Consider the following 21,450-nt stretch of genomic DNA (forward strand, 5'->3'; position numbering starts at 1 on the left):
TATTAAAGACGATATGATATGTTTAATATTAATTCAGAACAATATGGAATAGTGTCTGTGGCCTTTAAATAGTCTGTATTGTGAGCACTACTTGTTCTTTTTCTCTCTTTTAAGTGTGAAAAATACTAAAATGTATACTCATAACAATGAGAATAAGAAATAAGACTGATGTTGAGCACTTACAGAAACATACGTGAAACAAAACAAAAACTCAATAGCAGTTTAAAAAAAATAAGTACATGTAATTTCAGCGGCCATGTAATATTATTTAATAAACTGGTTTATTTTTGATCAACCAATTCAAATGTTCTAAAGTACAACGATGGGATCTGTATTGTGGTGGCATAGTAGCATTGGATTATATTGCCATTTCAGGACAAATTCATGCAGTGAAACTAGTTTTCCGACAGTCTGGTTGGTACAGGGTCATTTTAGGGCATACGATCGATTGAATAATCACGCCCCGAGTTTTGCCTATCAGGTTGCACTTGGCTGAAGTGGCACGTCCAAACCACAACTATGTGTATGACCCTAATAAACTAATTTAAAGTTCAAATTCTTACAGAAATGCTTCTTTAGACCACATGGTGATCAATACTGAACTGGGAGTGATTCTAGAGGGAATTAACACACACGGCAAAAGTATTTCTTCAAAGTATGTAGGTCTAATGAGTGGGGTTGCCATGAAACATAATTGTCTCCCCCTTCATATTGTGCTCCTACTGCTCTACTGTCTATCTTTGTATTCATACTATTAGCAACAACATAATGAGATGCTGGTTCACTTATTTGTGTTGGCAGCGATGCTGTCTGAGAGACTAACCTCAGGGCAATTTACCAAAATCAACAGTTTACAAAACATAAGCTGTTTAATACAAATAAATTGTTCGGTTGGTCAATGAATTAACTATTAATATATTAATATTAATAATGACATTATGATAATTAATAATTAATAAATAATACAACAAATAGGAGATAACAATAATCAGGCATATTTTCCCCATCTAGTCTGTCATAGGATTATGGGATTTATAGTTGATGTTGATTAGCAGAATTATGTTTTTTGCCTTATTGATCTTTGTTATGCAATATTTTATAGTAATATATGCCCATTTAATTCATAAATGACAGGAAACCCCACTAAATTTGATCTTTTGTGTACCAGCCAAGGAACTGGGACTTTTGCTCGATAGGGGGATGTCAGTTGAAAACACACAGACCTGGCAACCCTACTGACTATTGCACCTTGAGCTGAAGTAGTGATGAAACGCCTTATCACTACCAACACTGGCACGACGTGGGACGTGGGCATTCATCCCTTCATGGTTAAAGCTACGGCTGTTAACAGGGAGAAGAGGGTGACAGCAGTTTGACCAGAAATGGCAGGCAGGTAAAAAAAAAAAAAAAAAAGAAAAGACAGCGTGACTGAAGCCGCCGAGATGAGCGACAGAGCCGAGATGAGAGGGCCCGCAACCCGCCGGAGGAGGACGACCATCTCCGGCGGAGGCAACGGAGCAGTCAGCGGCGTCAAACAGCACGCCAACGGGGGCAAGTGGCACGATGCCGGGGAGAAACCCCCGCTAAACCCCGCTAAAACCAAAACGGACGAGGTGTCCAGGCATGCGACTAACAACGGGAAGGTGGACAGACAGATGGGGGTATCAGGGCAGCAGCAGCTCGCAAACACACCGAGGAGACAGAAGAGTGTGGTGGAAGATATCAACGACAGACTCAGGTAACCGTTTATTTAAAAAAAAAAAAAAAAAAAGACGTTACCGGTTACGTTCCAGCGTTACGTACGGAAACCAGCTGCAACTGGGGTGTCACGTACGAGCTTATGTTGACATTAAATATTTTGTGTGTACCACTTTTAGTCGGAGCTTACTCATTTGTATAAAACATCATTTCCTTTGGTTTTTCTCAAGCATTTTTTTCTGTAGACTAACGTTTGAACTGTCCTGAGATCAAATGGGGACACCCCGATAGGTTTAGTCCAAGAAAGCCAGGATGCTAGACCTGCAACAATTAATCGAACCGATTATTAATTTGGGTAATTTGGACAAAACAATGGTTATCTATTGAATAGCTGGTATGATCATTCACTAGCTGTTAGCGCTGCAACAAGTCGATTAATACATGGATTCCCCAACTTTATCATGTCAGTGACCTCAACAGTAGATGCAGAATATATATCAAGGACCCCCTAATTTGAAAGGATTTTCTCTGATTATTTTTTAAAGGTTTGAAGATGAAAAAAGTCCTCACAGTCAATCAGTGATCAAACTAGACCACTATAAATTACAATCAATCAAAACGACCAACCCTATGAGCTAAAAGTTCAAATATTCTATTCATCCTTTTGGGGGTCCCACTTACAACCTACTCAAGGAGCCCCAGTGGTCCCCAGACCCCAGTTTGATCACCACTGGATTAACTGATTAGACAATTGAAAGGCATTCAAAAGATTTCCCACCATTTGATAACTGATTAGTAGTTTCAGTTCAGTTCAGTTCAGTTTCAGTTTGCTGGTTCCAGCTTCTTAGATGTCAAGACTTGCTGATTTTCTTTGTCATTTATGAAGAATAATAATAAGTAAATAATAAGTCTATCAATAATGAAATAAGACCTAAATACTTATGTAGAATATGTTTTTGCCTCGAAGATCAGAAAATCACTTTCCATTGTCTGGAGGTAACATGGACACCTTCCATGTGCAACACCCAATGGTGGGAGAATATGTAGAACGTAAATAAAAGTAGTAATACTACAGTAAAAAAAAAGCTGTGCATTCAAAATCTTCTTATGTAAATGTATAAAAGCATTAAAAATACATATTTTTCTCTTTGTGCTTTTTGTCCATCTATATAGTTTTGGTGTGAGTTGCCAAGTTTTGGAGATATCATCTGACGAGATGTCTGATTTCTCTCACTGTAATGGGACTGAAAGGCATTTGTGATGCTCAAAGCATTTAAAAAAATATACCAAATTCACAAAAAAACCTCCAAGACACTCTTTTAAAACAATTAAAATGCCTTTAATGTCACGGCATGGTCATGTTAGACCCTGAAACAAGTGAACACAGTTTGGCATCAAGCCTTTGTCAAAGACTCAAAAACTTTTAGTCCTACTGTATTTGAGAGAAAGCAGGTAGACACCTCTACAGGTGATATGTCTCCAAAACTCAGTAACTCACACCAAAACAATCTAGACTGACAAACAGCATGATAGGTAAGAGGAAAATGTGTATTTCTGAATTTAGGGTGAACTATCCTTTAAAAACCAGTACTTACATAGATAGACTTTTATTTCAAACATCAAAATTATGTTTAAGTAAGTAAATTTACTCACAGGGACAAACGAATAAAAGAAAACATCTGTTAACTACATGTTACACACAAAACAAACTGCCACAACTAAATATGAAGGTTTTGTGTAAGATTTAGAACGTCGTCTTCGAAAACTGTAATCTTTTCGGAGTAGCAAGAACATGTAGAAATCCAACCTATACATGATAAATAAGTAAATACTATGCTAACACTACGCTCAGAAATGATAAGGAAAGGTGTTTAAATAAATGCTAAGATCGTACACATAAAGGAAGTTATCATTTTCAGCGGCCTTTTCACACAACAGCAGGGTTAGCTGTAAGTTTGGGTGCAAGACGTGTCGAGAGGATAGGTAAGAGGTATGAGTGAGAACAGACATGAAAAAAGACACAGTAGCTTGACCCTTATCCTAAATACAACCCTTCATTTTATTTCTCCAGATATGTCTCTGCCTGTGAAAACATGCATTTCTGTCTGGTGTTTTGCGCCTCCTTTGGAGTTACAGATGTAAAGATATGGTATCTTAAGTGACACTGCAACACCAGCGTGCTGAAATAAACTGATTGTAACACTTGTAGTGGGATCTTGCCAACTAGATGAGGTCTATGTCTGTAGTGCCACTTTCCTGTATTACAGCAAACTGGTGTGTGCTTTTGCAATACTGTGATTTCTGAGTATGTGTCTGTCTGCACGTTTTTCTGCTGGTCTGGTCTTGTCACAAGTGTGTCCTGTTACTCATTTAGGAGCTCCTCTACTTTTTCCTGTCTCTTCACCTTATTTTTCTGTCTTATTTCTCTCCTCTTTGCACTTTCTCCTCTACTTCTTCTCCATCTATTTTTCCTGATTTTCCACTCTTACTTACTTCCAAATTTCCAAAAATAATTTGCCTCCGTTTTCACAATGCTCTCTGGACAGTGGGGTCAATACCTTTAACCTACATTTTCACAACTCTTTCATCGCCTGCTGCAGTTGTAGGACCAAACATTGCTAGACTAGTGGGTGTGATTCATTCATTTAAAATCCACTAGCACTAGAAAATAAGTTACACCTCAATTTGAGTTTACTTAATTACTGTTAAGTGTTTTACAGTTCAAAGTGCCAAACAAACTAGACTGAAAAAAAACAATAAAGGTCTTAAATGTCTCACAAAAATCTGAATTTGTGCTGCAGAGAGGCGTCCTCAACACTGCCACGCCAAATTAGTAAAATGTGTAATTTGTCAAATGTTCAGCTCACCCCCATTTCAAATCATTTGTGAGCTAACTATGAGTCACGATGAGTTGTCACTGAATCATGCAGCCTCCCTCAAACCACACACAAACACTGTCATCACACTGCAAAATCAGTCCTCTTGATTTCTTTCCCATGACACATCTAGTCATGTTTGTTTTCAAGATACACTTAATGTTTCCTTAACAGGGCTTTGAGAGTGACTAGAGTGATTGTAACTCATGGAGATAAATGTGTAGTAAGGAATGTTAAGTGTTTGATATACCCTAAAGATCAGTCAACTGTCGACTTTTTGCTTCCCTGCAGCTGTCACGTCCTCCAGGAGTCTCTTTTGAGCTCAGCCAGTGGCTACAGCAACTACAGAGGAATCCTCAATTGGTGTGTTGTCATGCTGGTGAGTAAAACTAAAGTGCGCCGTAACATACAAAAGCAAAGTAGAGCCTGACATCGCTGAATATTCCCCCTCCTGGCATTTGAGAGATTGTGGGGGAAAAAAATGACTCATGATCACAGAATGAAGGAACCCGTGATTTGTAATTTCTTTCTCTTTCGTTCTTGACGTTGCCTCAAAATACTGTCTGTGGCAGGGCAGGAATTTCAAAGCAGACGTTATGATCATGGTCACCGTGCCCTCTCAGTTTTTCCTTATGCTCCTCAAAAAAATATATGCCCTGCATCTACAGTGGCCTCGATGCCCTGTCTGCACTGCCCCAGCTCATTTCTAATCTTCTTCTCTGCCTTTTTCCTGTCGTAGACGCCAGTGTCTTTTGTTGAGCTTCTAATTAGGAAACATCAAATAAAATGCTGCACATATAACCAGTGGTGGGTTAGATTTCGAGCCTGATATGAGCCGCTGGAAAAAAAACAGCCAATTCAAGTGTGATCCCGCAGATTCAGAGCACTCAGGACGAGCATGAGAAAAGGAATGTGTGAATATGTGTTGACCAGATATAAACCGTCTTTGATAATAAAGCTTGACGTTACTTCAGACTGGAGACTCTTTACATTGACAACAAACTAGATCTGCATTATATATGATCGTCTCCTCTACTTTGCACTGCTGGATGCAATGTCTCTCTCGCTATGGAAGCCCATTTCCAAAAAAATATCCTTCAAGTCATTATAATGAGAAACTTTATCAAAATAATGACTTACTATTTCAGAATAATGAGAAACTTTGCCATTATTCAGTTACTATTTTGAGAAAGTTTCTCATTAATTTAAAATGCAACTCATTTCACTCATACACTATTTAGTATAATATCATTATATAGACTGTGACTGTAGATAGTTCCAGTGACTCTTAAGTTAAATTCATTATTTCTGTGTACTTTAAATCGTTGTTTTATTTGATGGCCTTGCTGCTCTGACTTTTGGCCTTTGTTCCATCAAAACTTGACAACAAATGATGCACTGCCATGCCTGGTCTGTGGCCTTCTTGTACCCCGCCACGCCTCTGTTGTTCTACACACTGTCAGAAATTTGAGTCAGTCTTCTTAACTGGTTGCATATGACTCTCTTTGTAACTCTCTCACACCACAAACACTTAAACAGTAAAACTACTACTTTAAATAACAAGACCGGGGTTTAAATGCTGCATCAGTGTTTTTGGAAGTTTCTTTAACACAAAAGCAGAAGTGCAAGCCCACACTCATACAGTAGATATTCACACATGGGATTTGGCGTTGGACCTGTTACAGCAACTTTCTGTAAACTTTGTCTGTGTTAGTTGTCTGTGAGAAGTGTGATAAGTTGCTTTTGTGTTATCTCTCTTCACACAAGTAGACTCGCCGCATATGCACGCACAGCTGTATGGCCTCATTACCACTTCCTGTACATTCTTGTCTTCTATAACTTTAATTAAGGGGAATTTATTAGTTAACACACTCAGTTAAGTTGAGGTTTCTCTGTCACTCTCAAGTCGTCAGTTGTGGCCTTTTTGTCAGCTGTACTTTTATTCAGGCTGTTCTGGTATACCTGCAGCGAACATCATAAGGATTGAAGTGACAGACACTGAGCTTTGGTCTGGCACACACCAAGGAAAATGATGACTGTAGTTGCAGTGGAGGATTTTTCTATTATCCCTAAGTCATAGGAGTGAGATGATTATAGGGTGCAAAGTACGAGGCCTCTGTAAACAAATACAAATAGAAGTAGAAGGGCTCTCGGAGGAAGGTTAAGACCTCTGTTAAGGCCAGTAGTCAACTCTCTATGATACGATAGCATGCAAGCGTAAAGATCACAGTCAATGTTAGCATTTGTTCTCGTGAAGAGCGAAGTTGGAACATTTTTGCACTGTCTCTTGCGAAATTTATTGCAGATAATTCACATCTGGATGTGAGTAAGAGCATAATAAATTGCAATCTTGCAACGTTAATGAAAGTAAAAAATTACCTCGTGATTCGGATCGGCTCCATGATAAAAACCCCTCCACCAAGTTTCATGAAATATCTGTAATCCTGCTGACAAATAGACATATGACACAGAAAGCATAACCTTCTTGGCTGAGCTAAAAAGTGTTGCATTTTTAGTGTCTTTTATAGATTTGACCCATGTCTATTAGTATTATATAATTTCATTTTTCAAATCCTTGTTTTAATAGTCACACATCTTAATGGATTATAACATCACTTACATGCCTGGTCAGTGTTTTCTAAGTGTATATTTTGAGTCAGCTTGTTTGGCCTGTGAAGTTGTGCCTCGTTCTGATATTCTAAAATAAAACATTAGACTAAAAGATTAATCTTCTAGCAGGGACATTTTATTAATAATCCTGAAAAAAGCCCATGTTTGCATGACAGTTTGTACTTACAAATCTTAAGCTTGTTAGTACGATCTAAGAAGGATCACTTGAAAGCAGCACCAGAAGCCGCTCGCATAAACCTATGAGAGGAGCACTGCAGATGACAAGAAAATAAATGAACACCAGCTCCTGTTAAAACAACTGGAAGGCTGTGCTACAGTGTGTGTACACAAGGTAGACTGACCACGAGCTATGAGACTGTGAAACGTTGATATATGCTCCCTTAGAGGCCAAAAGTCTGTATGATATCATAAGAAAAACACATTTTATTCACAATGTCATGGAGTAAAACTACACTACCCCTAATTCTGAAGTGTAACAGCGACATCTCTGATTGGTGGTGCTCGCTGTTACTATGGAAATGTTTACTGCACCTGCAAAAGGGTAGTCCTGCTAGCAGGCTTTAACATTAGCAAGCACGAATCATACGAGTATTGTTGCATCGCTGCAGTGAATTAGCTTATAAACCCAAAATACAAACTTCAATACACTGTTATGAACATTATAAACACTATAATACTGACAGTATTATATTATATTATTATTATAGTTCAATTTAAATATTGAGAGGAGTAGTTCCTTCATTCTTAAAACATTTTCGTACACAGTCTTGTACCATTGTCTGTTTTCTCTTTTTTCCAAAAAAGGATCATTTTCTGATACTGGTATTAGTAACAGAACAAGCCTGTTAACAACCTGCACACAGTACTGTAACAGCAAAAGTCACTGAACATTGTCTGGTTTTACTTTTACAATCAAGACAAAAGAACTGAGCACTGACCACTTAAAGCTTCTGTACTTTTAAATACTATAATTAATCAATATTGTATCACTTTAAACACCTAGTATTTATCAAAGAAGTATTGATACTTTTGACAACCTTACAGTAAATATTTGGAAAAGTAAATTATCCGTTGAGTTGCAGAATCTCAGTCTCTGAAGTTGCAGCACTGATCACACACGTGCTGCAGTTAAATATGTCCCCCTGGGCTGAGGTCGTTTGAGGACAAATGAACTTTCCGCCTTGTTCCAGTGGCTGAATTCAAGTGTGTGTGTGTGTGTGTGTGTGTGTGTGTGTGTGTGTGTGTGTGTGTGTGTGTGTGTGTGTGTGTGTGTGTGTGTGTGTGTGTGTGTGTGTGTGTGTGTGTGTGTCTCCAAAGGCACCCTGCTGTGCCTCTGAACCTCCAGTCACTGTTCATATTTTGATAGGCGTAGAGGATACAAATATGCGTTTAGTCCTAATCCTAATGAAATTGAAATGGACAGACTATAAATACAGCTCCATACACGTGTGTAAGTGCATGCATATGTCTGTGCTTTTGCATATGTGGATACTGTACATGTACTGTACTTGCATGGTTGCGTGCACAAGGATTATCTGTCCCTGCATTTGTGTACAATATATGTGTTTGTGTAGTTTTGTGTACTTGCGTTAGTGTGTGTGTATTTTTTGTGCTTTTCCAAATCGAGCCTAATTTTGCAGTTCTGTGACAGGATTAATCCCATCTTTGAAAGTTTATATTGCCGTGACGACCACGTCCTCTACTTTGTGGTCACCAGGGACAGTTGACACTGCTCGGTTCAGACCGTTTTTAGGAAGCCTTCAGGATTAGGCTGTAAGAGTGTGAAGTGGAACCACAGAGTCTTGAGAGTGTGAGTGTGAGTGTGTGTATGTGTACATTTAGAAGCTTAGTTGTGTAATTTGTCCTCGATAACCAGGACAGTCGGCTAAATTCCTAAAATGTCAGCTGCAGGAGCGCCTGTTTCCAGAGATGAGAGATTAGATGTGTTGTCATACTTACCTTCACTTTTACACTCTTCATCTTGAAGACAAGTGTTTACAAATATTACTAAATCAACTCATCGACAGCCTTAGAACATAGATGATGGGCAAAATAATTTAAGATATCCACTAGTTGCTTTTAGAGCAACTTCTTTATGAAGTAAGTACACATGCTTGTTCTTATTGAATGAGACTTTCTACATCTAGTTAGAGGATGAGTAAAATTTTAAGATGTGAGCTTCACCGATGTTTCCATCTGATAGCTGAGGAGCCCATGAAGTGATGTGGTGTTAATTCTGGTGTTTATCTTGATCTTGGTTTTCTGAAATTCCCTCATGTTTCCTGTTTCCTGTAATTCTCATGAGACAAGTACATATTCCGCTGCACATCCATCAGTATGATATACATGGTATGCACCCCTAACAAAACGCTGTTGCAAGCTGTCTTTTGTTTGCAAGCAAAACCTGTCGATTTTAGGATTTAAGCTGTTACTAACTTAGACTTAACACACAATCTTAAGCAGATTTTAGATCGGTGCTACTAAGTCTGTGCTAGTGAACCAACAAAAAGATTAGTGTTTCGAGAAATTGCACCTTGTTCAGTGGAGCTGGGTGAAAGATGTAGTCAGACATTTAAGATATTTGGCATTAGATATGGTGTTGATCTTTAACCATAACAAGCAAAAATCACCCCACCTCATATCATTGTTCCCACTGATGTGAGGCCAAACAGACCATGTAAATACCTTAAATGACCACAGGCTGATAAGGACAGTGCAAACAAATCAAAACTTTACTGTGTCCACTGCACATTTCTTATCACACAGTCTGAGCATATACCAAGACTGTTACAACAGACAGAAGATGAAATGCTAATTTGTTTTGTTGGTCTTTCAACAGTGATTTTAGATGATGAATTCAAACTGCTGACTGGTTAAGGTGGAAAAGAACATAAACAGTAGAACATGTATGCGAGTGTTCAGCTGTAACCTTCGCTGTGTGTTGAAGGAAAAGCTTTAATAGAATGTAAAACGTCTTTTGTTGGCATCAGTTCTCTCAGGTCAGCTTTGTACGTCAGTGTCCTAATGTCCAGCCAACCCCAATAGCTCTTTCTAATTTTAAACTTACCACCCACCAAATCTGAAATGTCTCTGCCGTCCACAGCGAAGGACACTGAAACACAGTGTGGTCAGACAAGTTCATTACAAAAGCTTTATTAGAACTGGTCACAGACCAAAAACAGAGATAATATCAGCAATTCAGTGGTAACAAAACTTCCCAAAACATCATAACAAACATATGTTCTAGAAACATATTCCACATCATGCAAAGGTAATATAAATAGTGTATATGGATTGCAATTTTTTATTTTACTTGGATATTTGATAAATGGAGAGTTTTGTTGTTAAAAATGAAAAAAAAAAGACTATTTTATTACCGAAATTGTACATGACTATAAAGAGAATCAGATAAGCAAATTGCAGTCAACTCAGAGAACAAATGCTCCATTCTAGAAGACTAGAAAATATGATAAGACATCATTTTTTTTAAAAAATATATTAATTAAGTATGGAATTTTTTGGTCATTTAAAAAAATGTTGATGGTGACATACAGCTGCAAGATTTGGTAAAAAAAAAAAAAAAAAAAAAAAAGTCAAATTTCGATTATTTTGACTGAAATTGTGATTGTTATATGCAATATGATTAGTAGAAATGATTGGTTTTGCCTTAAAATTTTCATGGTCAGTGAAAAAAAATTTAATAAAATTATGATGATGTGATATTTAATAAGGTCTGGACCAAACAAACATGTTTTCTTTCATCTGGAGAACAAGATTTTTAGAACAGGTCATCCATGCAGCACTACAGTACCTCATTGTAATGCTGTTTTCTCATACATTTTTCCTTTTTCAGAAAATTGCAATTTGGTTCTGGTTCTGCGATTTGGATGTTGCAGTTTTATTGCAATTGCGATTAATTGTGCAGCCCTACACTGAGATTTGACCTGCACATAATAGGATTACATGTCTGCATGCCAACATATGATAAATGACAATAAATAACCAACTGTAAACTGAAATAACAGAGCTGTACATGTCCCTATGTCTTGGGTCAAATTAAACAATTTGAATGAAAGTAAAAAGATAATATTCTTGAATTTTGCAATGGATATTACTGTATATAAGACAAATAATAGGTTACAGAAAAACTTCTTAACTGCAATCAATACTGTATTGATGGACAGAAATGATTTTTTAACGAGGCTGCCTGCATTCAGTTAATGAACCCCTTTCTGAAGAGTCCTTGAGCAAGACACTGAATTCCTGCCAACTGCCAGTGTTGTTCTATATCTAACTTTGACCCGTTAGTGTGCAAATTTAGATTTTAGTATTACAAAATCAGATCTTGCAATATTCTCTGTAAATGTTCCGTACTGTCCCAATAATGTTCTATGTGGTGGTCCTTTTCTTGTCCAGGCTGAAGGTTACTAAGTCAAAGGTTACTGGTTTGGACAAAAGACATAGCTGCAGACTGTTGGCCACATTATCACCACAGCATGACCTTATCAGATGTCATCATACCCTCACTGTCCTCATTATCTTAACTGTTTCTCTGACTCTTGTTCTACACAAGCCTTAAAAATGATCTAAATAAATGTATGCATGCTATACATCTGCAGTGTTGGCTGCGTTGGCGTGTGTGGTTAGTTTTATCTCAGAAATGCTCAGATAAAGCTGGATGAGATAAAGCTGGGCTCAGACTTTGAACTTTAATACATCATATAATAATAAACCTATTTTACTTGACACTTTTTAACAGAGCGAGCAACAGCAGGGCGGGACAGTAACATGCTGTTAAACTTCTGCTGTGACACAGATATATGCAGTCATTCAAACAGATCATATAGGTACAACTTTATATTGCTCATGTTGCTCTTTCTGTAAGTTGCTCTGCATAAAAACAGGTATCAAACAGCAGGACAGGCGTGTATACCTGGGTGGGAAGCGAAAGCTGTTTGTGACAGGAACCAGTCTGTTCCTGTTCTTGTTTTGAATAATAACTTACTCAACACATACAAAAAAAAAAACACATTCAGACGTGCAGATTAATCATGAGCAGAGCTGTGAGCAAAGAAAATGATAAGCCAGATTTGTAGCTGAGGGCTGAAATATGTTTAGCTGGTAAACAAAGGCCAGATTGACTCTTGCTGATACTGTGAACTCCTGGCTCATTATCTCATGCTGTTTTGTCCTCTCTTTCAGGTGCTGAGTAATGCACGCCTCTTCTTGGAGAACATCATAAAGTGAGGGTGCACCTACACACACAAACTTATATTTATGTAATGTATATACACAAACAGAGTTATACAACTGGCCATCTTCCTTCTCACCCCCATTCAGTTTTTTTTTTAAGATATTACATTTACAACTTATTGCTTTTGGAACAGGAGCCTAGATGTCACCAAACATTGAAAGTGCATCCCCCCCAAACAACTACGAGTGTGTTCAGTGCTGCAGTACATACACAAACTTAGGGATTTTGTTTGTTTGTTTCTAAATAGTGATGCTACTGATTAATCATTGATTGATTAATTGGCAATAAGAATTTTTAACCAACCAGAATGTGAAGAAATTATGTATGACATTATGGTTAAGACGTCTGTGTATTGTGTTGCAGAGATATACTGATGTTAGCGTGCTAACTAGCTAGCGCCAGCCCATGCTGTATAATAATACCATTTTGTCACTCAGGAGACTGTACTCTGAGCCACTGTAGTGGGAGATGTATGGAAGTTGTGAGTTTATTTTCACAAGCTCTGCAGCCCTCTGCTTCATGTCCCCTCTCTTTAATAAAATAAATAAACTCATGAAATGTAAAGACAGGAAATATTTTACACCTGGTGTCTATAGTAAACTGCACACCACCTTTCTCTCACTTACCGAACAAAGATGAGCTCTCCTATCACCTCTCCTATCCCCACCTGCTGTTTTCATCCCTCCTGGGGTCGGAGTCCTGGTCAGAGCCGTTGCAGTTCATCTTGGTACAGTATTCCCTGTCGTCCAGTTGGCCTCCGTCGATCACACTGAGAGGCTGCTGAGCTTGGTTCTGTTGCCCGCGGCATAAACATAAATACTCCACCGGTGCTCCGAACTGCAGGTCATAACCCTAAGATACAGTGAACTAGATACAGTTTCCAAAGATGGCGCCCATTCAGTCCAATGAGAATTGCTCGCCTGGCGCTTAAGCCAAAAAAAGTCTAGCTTCGGGTTTACTTCCGCAGTTCACAGCCTACTGAATGTGGGCAGTATTGGCCTCCCCCTCCCTGCCCTCACCTGCAAGCTCCCACTCGACCCATAGACTTTACATTGTGATGCCGTCACAGATACGGCCAAAGATAGTTGCAGCAGAGAATATAGTGAGCAGCAGTTAATGTTATTCTGTTGATATGCTGTCCCTATTTTGAGTTTCCTCTATAAACTAAACATTGCATAACCACTTTAAGCTTTTTTCAGTATGCCTGGTTGGATCAGTATTTTCACCACTTCTCTCTTCTCTCATGCAGGTATGGTATCTTGGTGGACCCGATCCAAGTAGTGTCTCTCTTCTTGAAGGACCCCTATAGCTGGCCAGCAGCTTGCCTCATCATTGGTATGCAGCATTTATTTTAAAGCCTCAGTGTTGTCTAAACAGATGGTAAAAAACTAACAGCCATTTGTACTTCTGTGACCTGATGATTGATGTTCAAGTTGAACTTGGTAATCAAGTGTTTTATCTGTACTTCCTGTTCTTAAATCAGGAACCGTTTCCATCACAGTGACATCAAGTATTATTGTTGATTGTATTGATATAAAACAGGTTTTACAGCCTCACCATGTCCCAAATGACCGATCTGATACAGCAGGACAGATTTTATGCCACAAATGCTCAAAGATAGCATATAAAAGAATTTTTAGTTGATTATTGATTATTCACTCTTTATTTACCCAAAGAAGGCTGACCTATATGTCATTGTCTCTTCTGACAACAACAAGCTTTATCAATGCAGGAAAACAAGTCAATACTAAGGTGAATAAACATAATTGTCCTCAGCAGGGACAGGCTCTGACCTACAGGGTAACATTAGAACAATCAATATGAATGAAATGCTACTTTTTACAGAAAACCCTGGACTGTTACGGTACCTCAAACTCACCACAGACCATTCGACCACCGTGCTCGACAAAATCAGCATTCACCACCGGTTACCCGTTTCCTCATGTCTTTGTTGTGTCTTTGAGTAATAAAATGAAGTCAACCAACTGCAGTCACATCTTTGTGTTGCTGTAGCTCATGAAGCTGTTGTCCGTTCTGTGTTTCAGTGTCTAACGTGTTCATCTTAGCAGCCTTGTACACTGAGAGACGCTTGGCTGTGGTGAGTACTCACAAAGATGTGTGTACGTTTTCCTAGATGACACAAATTTTTATTGATCTTGTGATCCAACTATCATGGATACTGGAAGATAACTGTTCAGTTCAGTTTGATTTATACTTTGTGAGCTTTGCCCATACATTGCTGTAAACCTTTGACCTCACATTTGTTTGGATCCTGAAGACCTATGGGTGACATTATAACTCTGTTTAGGAATTGTGTCAAACATATTGCTGCACTGTCAGACAAACTATAAAGAGAGTGTAGGTTTGTTTTGTCATGGATCTCCCATCAAGGATGTTTGCCTGAAACAGGTGCTTTACACATCCTGGACTGTACACAATAAATCCTCCTCTTTAATCCTGCTCTTAACTCTGATAAGAACACCACTCCTCGATCAGATTAGATTGCACATGATCTAAAACACTTCTGATGAATACATTATATCTAGAAAAAGCTGTTTAAGCGTATCTAAAGTGCAACACAGTGACTAAACTTCTGTTTTTCTCTCGTCATTCTTAGGGAACTATTTCTGAAACGACAGGACTGATTCTTCACATTTTCAACCTGACATCCCTTTTGATCTTTCCATCAACCTCTGTACTCACTGTGACCTCCATGACCCCAGGTACATACTAAACATACACATGTGTTTTCTTGATTTGGTTATGAGACATAAATAAAGTATTTTGACTAAGAATTAATTCATATTTTTATTTTATGCTAGAAAAAAATGCATGTGCATCAGAAATAACTTTGTTTTATGTTATTTTTGTTTGGTTTTGTTTGTTGATATAACATGTACGTGTGTGTGTGTGTGTGTGTGTGTGTGTGTGTGTGTGTGTGTGTCAGTGGGTGGTGTTCTCTCCCTAGGAATCTACACAGTGCTTTTTCTCAAGCTGTACTCCTATCAGGACACCAACAGGTGGTGCAGAGAAATCAGACAAGCAAAAGCTAAGAGACTAACACGATCATACTCATGTAAGTATATAAACACAAAACACACACACAAACTGTTGAAAAGATGTTATCTAAATGATAGGCACACACACACACGTGGAGCAGGGTAACCCCGGAGTCAACAGATCAGATCAGGTTTTTAAAACTGGATTTATACTCACAAATGCCAGTGCACATTTAACAGGATTATAATATTATTTAAAATGATTACTGTGCTGCTACTACCATCTAGTGGTGACAAGACAAACTGAATCTTTTGGCCAACACACACACTGTCAGATATCAAAGTTGTTTGTCCTGAACAGCTGTTATCACTCTGTGTGTTTTGAAGCTATTTTAATCTCAAATGTAACTTGATGACTTTATCTCCTCACTGCAGGAGCTGAGATAAACACACAACACACTAAGAAATCTTTAGAGGTTTATAATGAAATTGACTGGGTTGTTGAAGGTAAACAGAGATATGTATGGTAGTTAATGAAACAAGCTTGTGAGACTGTCTGTGTGTTTGTCAGGTCCATCTGTGGCACAATCCAATGGTTCAGCAATTCATACCCACGTCTCCTACCCAGGCAACCTCACCCACAGAGGTAACCATGGTGCCAGCATCAAGATAAAAAGCACAGTTTTTACCTGAAACATTTCAAAGGGACAGTTTGTCCCCAAATCAAAAGTACACGTCTTCCTCCTGGTCTCTAGTGCTTATTATACATTTTGATAGTTTTGGTGTGTGATACTGAGTTTTGAAGAAATCAGCTATAGAGATGTCAGCTTTCTCTTGAATATAATGAGACTAAGTGGCACTTGGCTTTATGTGCTTTAAGCGCCATAAAATTATGACCCAGTTACTTAAGATAATCCACAGATCCACAGAGTTTAATGTAACTACCTTTATCTACCATAGAAAGAAAGTAGTTCCTACATGAAACTGCAGACTCTTCAACTCGCACTAAAACAATCTAGATAGACAAATACCACCACATGCCAGAGGGACAATGTGTATTTTTGATTTTGGGGTGACCTGTCCCTTTAATGATAAATAGCAATAAAGTAACATACTGTTTCTTTGTTTACCTTTAGACATGTACTACTTTGTGTTTGCTCCAACTCTCTGCTACCAGCTCAACTTCCCACGTTCACCTCGAATACGCAAAAGGTTCCTGATAAGAAGACTTTTTGAAATGGTGAGAGGGAACACACACACACACACACACACACCTTGTATATTTTCTTGATAATGACATGCAGACGTGCATATTACCATGTTTTTATTTTGACTTTGGCTCTTTCTGGCAGCTTTTCTTCATGCAGCTGTTGGTGGGATTGATTCAGCAGGTATGTTGAACATTAACACGACTTAAATCACACAGACAAGCGTTCAGGATGTGCTCTGGTCACACACACTGAAACACAAGGTTCAACAGAATCATTTATCATGGAAATAGTTGTCTATTCAAATCTGTTTTCACCATTCAAACAATGCAAACTAACCTAGTTTTCATTTGTCTCTGTCAGTGGATGGTTCCCACCATACAGAACTCTATGAAGCCATTTCAGGTGTGTCACATATGATGTGTCTCTCCATAGACTACTTTTTTCTGTTGGGGGCAAAACATTGATGATGAAGAAATATAATTGTTCATCTCTCTCTCACAGGAAATGGACTTTTCTAGGATGGTGGAGCGCCTCCTAAAATTAGCTGTGAGTACGATGTAATGTATTTTACACTGGACATGTAATTATGTCCTGTCATAACCTTATAAATGCAGAAAATAAAAACCTCTATTGTGATGTAATCTTGCAAGTTGAACTAGCTGGAATAGCTGTCCAACGTGTATTTGAACTTTGTGTATTCGAGAAAAGGTGACAATATAGCAATCAACCTAGACACCTTTCCTAACCTCTCCTCTCCTCTCCTCTCCTCTCCTCTCCTCTCCTCTCCTCTCCTCTCCTCTCCTCTCCTCTCCTCTCTCAGGTCCCTAACCATCTGATATGGTTAATATTCTTCTATTGGTTTTTCCACTCTTCTATGAACTTTGTGGCAGAGCTGCTGCAGTTTGGAGACAGAGAGTTCTACAAAGACTGGTGGTGAGTAGAAGGAGTCGTCGCTCACACACAATTATGTATATGTGTCATAGATCACACAGCAATAAAAACATGCTGCTGTTTATTTCAGGAACTCTGAGACTGTCACATATTTCTGGGCCAACTGGAACATCCCAGTTCACAAGTGGTGCCTGAGGTGAGCACCAAACTTTCCATAATCCTGCTTCTTTTTGGTATTTTTTCAACATCGACTCTGTTTCATGTTTTGGCTTCACATTCTGTATGAAATAAAATGCCAAGTAAAAAAATACAGAAATCAAGGTGCAGACTGCCATTTATTTGGATTATTTTCAAACAGCATTTAGATTTAAGAGATAAAGATCAGCATCATTTTTCAGGTGTCTGTGTAAGCGCTTAATCATGTGTCTTTGTGTGTTACAGGCATTTCTATAAGCCGATGTTGAGGAAGGGGATTAACAAGTTTCTGGCTCAAACTGCCGTCTTTCTGGTGTCTGCCTTCTTTCATGAGGTAAACCAACAGCATTCAGTCCTAAGTGACACAAAGCACTATGAAAAATCAACATATCTGCTTATTTGCTTTCACCTAATAACTGTACCTGAAGACGGCTGTTGTGGACCGTTGTTTTATTTGTACATGACAGCAAGAGTTCAGAAAATAATGTAAAACTGTCAAATTACTACTTATTATTTTACACTATGCTAAGCAACGAAATTTAAAATGTGTTAGTTGAAACGCTATGAAGGACTGCTGAGGTGCTGGCTTGCAATTAGGAATAACTTTTAAGCAAGTTACGTACAAAACAAAAAAAAAAGAGTGTGCAGCTTTTTCCTCTTTACATTTACACATGATCAATATTTTTGGAAAACCACTGTGTGTGTGTGATTTACTGCATTTCTTTCTCCTTCAGTACCTGGTGAGTGTTCCTCTGAAGATGTTCAGACTGTGGGCCTTTATGGGAATGATGGCTCAGGTACACCTCTTTCACTCTGTCACTAACACACACACACACACACACACACACACACACACACACACACACACACACACACACACACACACACACACTCTCTGATTTCTGAACTCTCACCTCTTAGTGTCAGTGTGTGCAGTTTTGCATTGAGTTTCTCTCTCTGAGCTTCATTTTAAAAAGCAAACTCAAGACCTGGCTTTTAACTGAACTTTATTAATTTATTTATTGTCAATTTATTTATACACTTTAATCTGTTTATTAGTTGGTGTACCCTTTTATTTGTACCTATTTATTAACTTATTTATCTTTTGGCTCTGGATTGTTTTCCCTTTAATACCGTACCATTGATTTATTTTTTTTTATTTTATCCACTCTTTGTGTTTGGACTTTTAATTTATTGATTGATTTTAATTTATTTACCCTATTTTTCTACTTTTAGCTTTTATCTTGCCTCTGGCGTTTCCTCACTCACGATAGCATTTCCTCAGTTCCTGTTTTTAATCAGTGTTGCTTTTATTTTAGTGTTTTATCAATTACACAGTCACTGGGTGGGGTGGAGGGTTATTGTTTTATTGTTTGAGGTACTTTGTGTTACATTTTGTTTTCATGGAAAATGCAATATAAATAAAGTCTGATTGATTGATTGATCTCTGCAGGTTCCTCTGGCCTGGTTTGTGAGTCGTTTCCTGAATGGAAACTATGGCAACGCCGCCGTGTGGATCTCACTCATCATTGGCCAGCCTGTCGCTGTGTTGATGTATGTCCATGACTACTATGTCCTTCATTACGGGGGCACTACGTAGTACTGGACACACGCACACACCAGCCTGCAGGACAACTCTGTGACTGACTGCAGAGCAAAGCTAAGGTGACTCTAATAGGAAGCCCTGCTAATCAGAACCTGTTAGTCAACAGCATTTTTGAATTCTTGAATTTTGCACTAAAGAGAAGTTAACCACACTACGTCAGGAACTTATTCTAACAACATGAGAAGTGCTCGGTTTAAAGAGGTTTTTCACTTCAGGAGGACAAACATAACTTTTTTTATTCAGCCTTCAGTATTAGCAAATCTATGGATCTGCTGTCAGTCTTAATATCTCTATCAAAACATTGAGTGTTTCAAATTTAAACAAATTATTCTGAACCCAGAGGGAAGTAGCACCTGGATCTCAGTTTTTGGAATGGATCCCTCACTGTCAGATATGAATTTTATCTTAAGTAAATATGTGGTGCTAAGGTTTTCCAGATGATTGATGATTCAAGAGCTTAAACGAAGGTGAAACTCTTCTGACTGACTTTTAACAAGTTCTTGAACTTCTAGTGGAAACACTGTTTCTAACCAGGCACTCCTCAAATTTTGGAAAGTGCACAACCTTTTATGTGCATCAAATGTGAACCACTGCCGAGTGAGCACGAGCCAGGACCGGATCCTGCCTCTGTAGAGCCAATATGAAAATGATGTTTCTATATCTGTGGTGAAGAAGTCACTTTTTACTCGTATCCAAAGGCGACAGAGAAATTAGGAAGCCTGTCTCTTTAAGCTAAGGTTTAAAACTTCCAAAATGTAAATTTAGGATGTCTCCAGGTCTTCAAATTGACCACAGGAACATTTTTTTTACATGTTTTCTGTGTATATATCCTGCAACCTTCTCTTTTTGATGTCATGAAGTTGTTGAGTGTTACAGAAATTTGTAATGAAAGACAGGAAACTGAATACAGAGAAGGAAGGAATCTAAAAAGTGAAGGAGAAACAGAAAAAGGACGTTTTTGTACAGTCATGGACCTCCAGGCAGCCTGTCCTCTTCTGTTTCTCAACTCATAACAACATCAATGCAATCTCTTAGTGTATCAGTACATGCTACAGGTGTGTTGTTTGCCTCGGCTTTACTGTCTTTTTGTGTTGCACATGATTTGTCAGAAGCTTTATTTTACATTCTGTATAATTGTATGTGTTGATATGACTGTCTGCAGTCATGTTGTGCCATCTTGAATTATAATTTATGTCTTTTATTTTTAAATTTTAATGCAGTAGTTGATTTACTGATTTGAACCAATGAATGTTTATTGCACTTTAAAGAGATGCATGCTGTCGACTAAAGCAATAGATTTCTATGAATGTATTCTTTAAGTTATATCAATTGTGTAAGGAAAATATGCTTTGGTAAAATAATTTGTATGTTTTGTAATTTGCTTGTTGACATTTTGTTGTCATATAAGCTTTATTTTAAAGTAAAACAGCAGCTGCAGTTGTAATAAGTTCCAAACAGCCTTTTCATGCCACAGGTTTTTTTGTTTTCAGTATTTAAACCCTGAAAGAGTCGATTTCTTGGTTTCACCGCTGTTGCCAAAATGCATATTGTGATATTAGTCAACATGGAGAGATGTTGTGTTATTTTACTTGTTTATGATTTAATCTGCCTTCTAAATATACAATAACAGTTGACTAAAAAATCAGAGCCATTTTCTTTTCTTTTAAGATTTGTCCTCTTTTCTTTCCCACCACTCTTGAGGGGCAACACTTTGGTAAAATCAGAACACCAGTTATTAAAAGTGTGACAGTCCTTCTTAAAGTTTAATGCCTGCTGGAAAAATATAGTTAAACCCAGCATGGAAAAAGTATATACCTATAGTCTGACATAGAAAAATACAGAAAAACAACTGAGAGAAGAAGATTTGAGAATTAAGTCAAATTATTAGCACCAGGTATAAGAATAAATTAAATCAGGTGGAAGATTTTTGTCATTTTGCATTTTGAGATTTAAATCGAAATGTCAACAATAAACTTGAAATAACATTTCGACTTAATTCTCAACATGGTATTTTAACTTTTTCCCCAACATCTGACTTTATTTTCAACATTTTGATGTTTGATGATTTATTTTTACATACACCTGGCAC

At 38.0% G+C, this 21,450-nt stretch overlaps 1 protein-coding gene across 1 annotated transcript; it reads left to right on the forward strand.

The window, feature by feature from the left end:
• The first annotated feature begins 1,158 nt into the window (after positions 1-1,158).
• Positions 1,159-20,325, forward strand: dgat1a (diacylglycerol O-acyltransferase 1a). The gene is made up of 17 exons (XM_084738402.1): positions 1,159-1,738; positions 4,866-4,953; positions 12,408-12,448; positions 13,709-13,794; positions 14,505-14,557; positions 15,077-15,182; positions 15,407-15,535; positions 16,030-16,104; positions 16,595-16,698; positions 16,811-16,849; positions 17,030-17,071; positions 17,171-17,215; positions 17,490-17,602; positions 17,691-17,756; positions 18,002-18,089; positions 18,490-18,552; positions 19,209-20,325. The coding sequence occupies exons 1-17, from the start codon at positions 1,443-1,445 to the stop codon at positions 19,353-19,355; spliced, it is 1,581 nt and encodes a 526-aa protein (XP_084594528.1). The 5' UTR covers positions 1,159-1,442; the 3' UTR covers positions 19,356-20,325.
• The last annotated feature ends 1,125 nt before the right edge of the window (positions 20,326-21,450 follow it).

Source organism: Lutjanus erythropterus, chromosome 16 (genome assembly GCF_056507025.1).
Source record: "Lutjanus erythropterus isolate fLutEry1 chromosome 16, fLutEry1.hap2, whole genome shotgun sequence".
Classification (NCBI taxonomy): domain Eukaryota; kingdom Metazoa; phylum Chordata; class Actinopteri; order Lutjaniformes; family Lutjanidae; genus Lutjanus; species Lutjanus erythropterus.